We start from the raw sequence: 8,447 nt of genomic DNA, 5'->3' as shown, positions 1-8,447 counted from the left end.
GTTACCACCTTTAAGCCATAGTACAGTCACAGTATCATAAAATCATGACTGGTCATGCAAAGGACAGGTTTTCTACAAACTCCATAAAGGGGCCAAACCAGGTTAAAGTTTTTGCGAGATCCATGCATGGTGTACCTCAGTTTAACATAACTTCACCCACTGTAAGAAAGATGGAGGTGTTTTTGACTTCCAACCAAAAAGAATAAGACGACGAGCCAAGAGTGAGGCAAAAGCAGTTGCATTTGCTTGATGAGTGGTAACCCTGTTTTCCACAGGACATACAACAAAAATAGCTGTGATTGGATTTGGATCAATAGTGATGTTATATATATTTGAAAAACACTCAAAGACGGATGTCCAAAAATCAACCAGAGATGGACACGACCAGAACATATGACCCAAAGTAGCTGAGCTTTGATGACATCTCAAACACCGGGGGTCTACTGATGGATATATTATATCTTGGAAAGATGAAGACGATGAAGGACTTTAAATTGAAAGAGACCATGCCTTATACTGAAAGACGAAGCATGTATATGTCTTACACTGCGATGCCATGTGTCGTCAGGTAATTCACAGCCAGTGTCCTGTTCCCGTGCAGATTCAGTTTTCAACCACAATGGAGGGTTTATATTTTGGATCATGTCATATACTCTGGAGACTGCACCTTTAAGAGAGGGATTAAGGTCTAAACCAAATTCAATTGGGCCCTTGGTGGAAAGTTCTTCTAATCTAATTGATGTGTGTGTTTGTTATTAAAGTTCATATTCTCCACTCAGAGTTTTATTTAGTGTCTTTCTGTCCATTCAAAGCTGTGTGTGTGGTGTCATGAACCAAAAACACTCTCAATCCATTTCTCCACGTTCATTTTCCAGCATCTCTCTGAGCCTTACCAAGAACAGGCCGTTTCTGTCTCCGTGTCTTTAAGGCTCATTAATATTAACGACCCTCCGTTCCGATCGGCTAACCGTTTCGAGAGCGAAACGTGAGACGCCGCGGCCCGGCGGCTACAGGTAGGGAAAACTCTCCGGTAATAAACGATGACGACCGCTCGACCGCTTTGAAAAAAACACTTTGTTAGTCTATTATTTCTTACAGAAATGATAATGAGCGAACCTTTGTGACGCCGCAAAGTTACGGAAGTCCAAACGGCTCGTTTAGAGGCTCGCTTTTCTAATATGGATTGTGTGGATTTAGTTTTGATGCTTTCACCATGTTTAGATACACATCCAACTCCTTTATCATCACAGAGGAGAGGGAGTCCTGCTTTACATGATGTGGAGCTTTAAGAAAATAATTAGCAAACTACAAAAGTACACTTTTATTTAAGATTATTGCAGAATGAGCAAATTACATCAAATGTCTATTTCCTCCAACACTTTAATAGTAAGATCAAATTTCTAGGCTGTTCATAATAATTATTAATATTATAGCCTCGAAATTTTATGTAATTTGGAAGAAATACAATAAAATACCTGAACAAAAAAAAAAAAAAACGCCCCCCCAATAATATAATAATAATAATAATAATATTGTATATCACAATAGTATCAGTATCACAATATTAGATTTTGGATATCGCCCAAGCCTATCGCTCATCACTGGGAAATTTGAAGATTTAAAAATAAAAAACAATTAATTACAAAAAAACTGAACTAAAAGTTTGAAATTCACCAAGCTGATGCTGCTGGATGGATTTTAACTCCTGGAACAAAATTTGTTCAACACACTTTAATTTTGGCAATTTTTCCAAAAGCCCGTTCATGTTCTCCATCGGGATTTTGGACGACAAACAAAATGTCGGAGATGCTAATCTGTAGCAGATAAGACATGTTTTTATCATTTATTTTATTTATCTACTCTATTTTATTTTGTATATGTACATGTGTATTTTATATGTATATATTTGTTTGAAACCCTGTTTACTTTAATCCTTCAACTTATTTTAATGTATTTTGTATCCAATGCTGAATTATTTTATTTTAATTCTGTTTTTTTTTTTATTAAAGTTTATTGTTATTATTATTGTTGTTATTATTATGAGATGACTCGAACATTTTACTAAATATGACTTGGTCAAGGAGTCAGCGGAGGCTTCTGATTGGTTGACAACACATTGGTCGCCCAGTTGGTAGCAGTTGTTTATATATGTATATATATATACAGTGTGTGTGTGTGTGTGTGTGTGTGTGTGTGTGTCACCTCCTCCTCCACAGGCCGCTCAGCCTCGGGGGGCGGGGCTGTCTGTCACAGTCCTCCACCGAGTCGGGCAGCGGGACGCCGCTGGTCTCCGGCAGCAGCAGGCAGAGGCCGCAGCCCACCATCGGCCCGCCGCTGTACAGGATCATGCCAGCCAATGAGATCGCTCCGTTAGCGGTGACCAGGGTGTTGACCAGGCAGCCGACCCGGAAACACAGACTGACCAGGGACAAACACCTCTGTCTGCACGCACACACACACACACACACACACACACACACACACACACACAGCATTTTCACTGACTGTTAACTGATGACAGCTAATTTTTGTTCTTAATGCAAACCTGTCAATAACTGGATCAATGGATCAATAACTGGATCAATGGATCAATAACTGGATCAATGGATCAATAAGTGGATCAATTTCAAGGCCTGGTCGATCTTTCAAGGACCTTTTTTCAAATTTGATGTTTTTAATGTGAAGATAACAATAACGTCTCTGTTCTTTAAATATTTTAGTGAATCCATTTTACAGTTTTTTTTACTATCAGTGAAAACCTAAAGTAAAAAAAAACCTGATCGAAAAAACATAGTATTAAAAAAGTAAAAGTATTTTACCTGATAAAAAAAGCTAGTAAGAAAATACTGTCAGTTACAGACAGATAGAAAATAGAAATAGAAAAGCTCTGTCAGGAGGAAGTGTCTAACCCTCAGGTCAAAGGTCACAGACTCCACTGATGAAAGATATTACAAATCAAAATGATCCGTTATTCACACTAATACTGTTTGTTCTTTTTTTCCTTTCATGCTGTTTTTGCCTTTTATTGTTCCATCTTGTTGTTATTTTATTTTTTCTCTTTTAGTTGTTATTATTGTCTTTGGACTTTCTTTTATTTTGACTGTAAAGCGCTTTATAATTGTATTTCTATAAATAAAGCTTATTATATTACTAGAATACAATAAACTCTACTTATGAAAAGCGAGAGACGTCTGCTGCAGTTCATTTAAGACTGATTTTAAATTCATAAATAAAAGTAATAATAATAATAATGTGGGAGTTCCTGAACGCTTCCTGTAAATTAACCTGTACATTTTTTTACTTTTTTATTGAAAGAAATAGACATACAATACAAATACACACAAAACACAAATGATAACAATAAAAAATACACAAGAACAAGAGAACAGAAGTGATGTGGGGTTTTTATATAAATTAAAGAAGAAGATGTTTGCTAAAAATCCTTATTGTTCTCTTCACTTTATGGTTGTTGGATTTTTATTTATATTTATATTAAAATCACTTTCACTTTTAAAGTTTCGAGTTTTAAAGACATTAAAAGATGGTTTGCTTGCTGACTATTTTGTTTTATGAATCAGGATTCAGGAGATTGATCATAAGAGATTCTATTGTCCATGTTGTCATTAGAAAATACAGTAGAATGAAACCAGCAAACTCACCGTACTTGTCTAAACAGAAACTTCCCACAACAGCTCTGTCGCTAAGAATTATGGGTAATGTAGTTTCACCACATCTAACTCGAACAAGCAAATAGTAAACATGTTGTCCCCCACCACCGGTTTCACCCTTGGGTCAGTCAGTGATTGCTGAGTGAACTTGAAATATGAGTGAAATTGTAAAAGCATTTTTGGACAGATTGACGATATATTTCTGTTGCCTACTCTCAGAATTAGGCTTACAAGTTATATCTTGAAATGTAGTAACTATAATTGTCCTGTTTTTACTCAATACAGTGCAAAATATAAGAACTACAATAAATACAACCCATACATTACACAATGTACACTACAATACAATTTATAATGCAATATTCAATATAACATACAACACCAGGAGCGTGAGTGTTATGAATAATATAAATGCTAAATGATAAGTGATATATGGTATTGCACAGTAGGTAAGTGGTAATATGATATAAGTATTCAACACTGACGCCACAGTGGTAGTGCAGTGATGATGCAGTGATGATGCAGTGATGATGCAGTGATGATGCAGTAACAGTCCAACAGTCCAACAACTGTACAGTAACTACAGTGTCTGGTGGTGTGTAGCGTGTGTAGACTGTTATCTCTGTTAGCTAACCCTAACCCTAACCCTTACCTATGATAACTTTAACTGTGTTGCTTTACCACTGAGTCCCCATTCATTGTCAATGGGTTAGTCACGGCTTGTCAATGCCGCCCCCTAGTGGCACAAAGTCAACGTTACAGTCAACTAACGAACGAACGAACGGACGGAGACCGATCCATAGTCCCCCCTTTGGTGGGGGACAATGAACAGCTACCTAGTTCCCTCTTCCTGTAACCTGTGTGTGTGTGTGTGTGTGTGTGTGTGTGTGTGTGTGTGTGTGTGTACCTGACCACAGTAGGAAACAGCTCGATGCCGTACAGCAGAGAGACGAAGACGACAGTCAGCATGCAGAGTTTCCCCAGCAGAGCCAGACTCATCACCAGCACCGGCTCACCTGCACACCACCAATACCACTGATCAATACCTATCAATGCCACTGATCAATACCTATCAATACCACTGATCAATTCAATACCTATCAATACCACTGATCAATTCAATACCTATCAATACCACTGATCAATACCTATCAATACCACTGATCAGTACCAGCTATCGCTGGTACTGATCAGTGGTATTGATAGGGAGAGAGAGAGAGAGAGAGAGAGACAGCTGAGTATGAAAATGAGCAATACTTAAGATGAAGTATTGATTACTTTTCATTACATCATAACAATCTGCTTTTCAATCAATAGATTGTTATGTTTGAGTTTTTTAGATGATCAGATGATGATGTCATGAATCATGACATCATCACTCTGTCTTCTTTACATCACAGTTTTAAATATCAAAACATGTTAATTTAAACATTTAAACAGTTTCTGTCTGGAGATTCTGCGCTCATTCTTTATTCATGAAAAAGAATAACATTCAATAAATAAATATTTTTTCTACTTTTTGCTGCTTTACTGAACCAACAGCAGAATGGACCAATCAGAAGCAGCTTGACTGACAGGTTACTGTTACTGACAGACAGCAGGAAGGTTAAAGAAAAATATTGATCTTATTTTTTTAAATACGATGATTTAACTGTAATTAAATTCTTCACACTTCCCACCAACAACACATTTCATGAAAGAAAGGAAGTTTGGTAAAAATTTATATATTTTCATTTCCTTTCATGCAACATTTTCATGTATTTACACATATTTTTCATATTTTCACTCTTTTCTGCGTGTGTGTGTGTGTGTGTGTGTGTGTTGATCCCCACCGTAGTATCTGGACAGCAGCAGCGACAGGAGGCAGGCGGCTCCGCTGAGGAACAGAGCGAGCATGCTGATTGGCCGGCGGCCCCAGCGGGCCAATAGGAAGGGGACGAGCAGGCAGGGGGCTTCTGATAGGCCGGAGAAGAACTGGGCGGAGTAAACGCCGACGCCGAACGAGCCGATGTTCAGACAGATGCCGTAGTACGTCAACGCCGACGCAAAACTGTGAACGCACACACACACACACACACACACACACACACACACACACACACAGTTTAACTCAAAACACACACAAGATTGACAGCAGATAAAATAAAAATCAGAAGTATGTTTCATTTACAGAATTGGAAGGATTACATGTTTATTTAGTGGGACCAACAACACACACACACACACACACACACACACACGTACTTCAGGTAGCTCATGACGGACAGGCGGAGGAGGATGGTTGGGTGTCTCAGGTGGATGATGTCACAGGGGGCGTGGTCTGCAGGTCGGCTTGGCTCCTCCCCCGCCTTGGCGGCTTTCTGCATGTCAGACCAAGCTGTGTGTAACAGCTACACACACACACACACACACACACCAAATTAGGTCAATACATACACTAATGAGTGTGTACATTGACTTAATTTTGTGTGTGTGTGTGTACCAGGTCTAGGCAGCGTTTATCCGCATTGCTGTTGCCACGGTAACGGTCCAGAACGTCCATCTTCCTCTTCAACAACAACCAGCGAGGAGACTCTGGGATAGAGCTGGAGAGAGAGAGAGACAGGTAGAGAGAGAGAGACAGGTAGAGAGAGAGAGACAGGTAGAGAGAGACAGAGGTAGAGAGAGAGAGACAGGTAGAGAGAGAGAGACAGGTAGAGAGAGACAGAGGTAGAGAGAGAGAGACAGGTAGAGAGAGAGAGACAGGTAGAGAGAGACAGAGGTAGAGAGAGAGAGACAGATAGAGAGAGAGAGACAGGTAGAGAGAGACAGAGGTAGAGAGAGAGAGACAGGTAGAGAGAGACAGAGGTAGAGAGAGAGAGACAGGTAGAGAGAGAGAGAGACAGGTAGAGAGAGACAGAGGTAGAGAGAGAGAGAGACAGGTAGAGAGAGAGAGAGACAGGTAGAGAGAGACAGAGGTAGAGAGAGAGAGAGACAGGTAGAGAGAGAGAGACAGGTAGAGAGAGACAGAGGTAGAGAGAGAGAGAGACAGGTAGAGAGAGAGAGAGACAGGTAGAGAGAGACAGAGGTAGAGAGAGAGAGAGACAGGTAGAGAGAGAGAGAGACAGGTAGAGAGAGACAGAGGTAGAGAGAGAGAGAGACAGGTAGAGAGAGACAGAGGTAGAGAGAGAGAGACAGGTAGAGAGAGAGACAGGTAGAGAGAGACAGAGGTAGAGAGAGAGAGACAGGTAGAGAGAGAGACAGGTAGAGAGAGAGAGAGACAGGTAGAGAGAGAGACAGGTAGAGAGAGAGAGAGACAGGTAGAGAGAGAGACAGGTAGAGAGAGACAGAGGTAGAGAGAGAGAGACAGGTAGAGAGAGAGACAGGTAGAGAGAGGAGAGAGTGGAATAAAAATTGGAAAGAAAAGTACAGATTTCTTCACTCGAGTATTTCAGGAACCATCTTGTCACCAACTCTTTAACATCCACATGGAAGCTGCTGGAACAGTCAGAGTTAAATAATAAAATAACATCCTGTACAGTAGGAGTTAAACTCCTGCTCTATAGGGCTGCACAGTGTATCGTGTTTTTCTCGTTATCGCGATATGAATTTCCGTGATAAACACATCGCAAAGGCCTGCGATAACTGGAGGCTTTATGCATTCCACAGTGCCGCGGGCCGCGTGAGCCCGGACGGGCCGCGAGGCAGCGAGGCAGCGAGGCCGCGGGCCGCGTGAGCCCGGACGGGCCGCGAGGCCGCGAGGCCGCGGGCCGCGTGAGCCCGGACGGGCCGCGAGGCCGCGAGGCCGCGGGCCGCGTGAGCCCGGACGGGCAGCGAGGCCGCGAGGCCGCGGGCCGCGGGCCGCGTGAGCCCGGACGGGCAGCGAGGCCGCGGGCCGCGTGAGCCCGGACGGGCAGCGAGGCAGCGAGGCCGCGGGCCGCGGGCCGCGTGAGCCCGGACGCGCAGCGACAGAGCTCGCACCGGCCAGCAACTGCTTTATTTGTGTCGTCAGCTACCTGTACGGCTACTGAGCTACCTGTACGGCTGCTGCTAAGCTTCCTGTACGGCTGCTAATCTACCTGTACGGCTGCTGAGCTTCCTGTACGGCTACTGAGCTACCTGTACGGCTGCTGCTAAGCTACCTGTACGGCTACTGAGCTTCCTGTACGGCTACTGAGCTACCTGTACGGCTGCTAAGCTTCCTGTACGGCTGCTAAGCTACCTGTATGGCTACTAAGCTACCTGTACGGCTGCTAAGCTTCCTGTACGGCTACTAAGCTATGTAACCTAGCCTAGCAAATTAGCTTCACTTGTCGGTACATAGCCGACAGAGTGTGGCGCTACAGAAGGGAAAGAAAATATAGTGACTTACATTAGTGAGCAGACCATGGCGTTCCCCTGTCCAGTGTATGTATGGCAAGCCGTTGACCGGATTCTCATTACAGACATCTCTAATTACATTTTGACTAGTAAGATTTAAGTTATTTTTGCCATTAAGTATGGAATCTCCAATTAAAGATCTACAATTCCGTTTTATCTGAATTGTGAATTCCAGATATCTCCATTGAAATTATGCCTAGTCGTATCTCAAATTCAAGATTTCTTCACTTTAGTTCTGACTAGTCATAATTTCAGTTAAAGATATCTATAATTCCTCATAATTAAAGATATCTAAATGATCATTTTTGATATCTGAAACTAAGATATGGCTAGTCAAAATACAATTGTAGATATCTTGAACTGGAGTTATGACTAGTCAAATCTAAAGTGGAGATATCTCAAATTGGAGTCCTTTCTAGT

The 8,447-nt window shown here is 41.8% G+C and overlaps 2 protein-coding genes across 2 annotated transcripts in view; both read right to left on the bottom strand.

The window, feature by feature from the left end:
• Positions 1-8,447, bottom strand: part of LOC144543028 (protein NLRC3-like) — a 209,623-nt gene that overhangs the window by 132,408 nt on the left and 68,768 nt on the right. The window lies entirely within an intron of this gene.
• LOC139931369 (solute carrier family 22 member 13) overlaps positions 2,199-8,447 on the bottom strand; it is a 13,235-nt gene continuing 6,986 nt past the window's right edge. Inside the window, exons 5-9 of the mRNA XM_071924862.1 lie at positions 6,151-6,253; positions 5,913-6,058; positions 5,501-5,718; positions 4,576-4,684; positions 2,199-2,442 (exon numbers count right to left, since the gene is read on the bottom strand). Coding sequence (XP_071780963.1) covers positions 2,199-2,442; positions 4,576-4,684; positions 5,501-5,718; positions 5,913-6,058; positions 6,151-6,253 — 820 coding nt within the window. The remainder of the gene's footprint in view (positions 2,443-4,575; positions 4,685-5,500; positions 5,719-5,912; positions 6,059-6,150; positions 6,254-8,447) is intronic.

This window comes from Centroberyx gerrardi, chromosome 21, assembly GCF_048128805.1.
Source record: "Centroberyx gerrardi isolate f3 chromosome 21, fCenGer3.hap1.cur.20231027, whole genome shotgun sequence".
NCBI lineage: Eukaryota > Metazoa > Chordata > Actinopteri > Beryciformes > Berycidae > Centroberyx > Centroberyx gerrardi.
The sequence above is the reverse complement of the archived record's forward strand: the minus strand, read 5'-3'. Positions and strand labels throughout refer to the sequence as shown.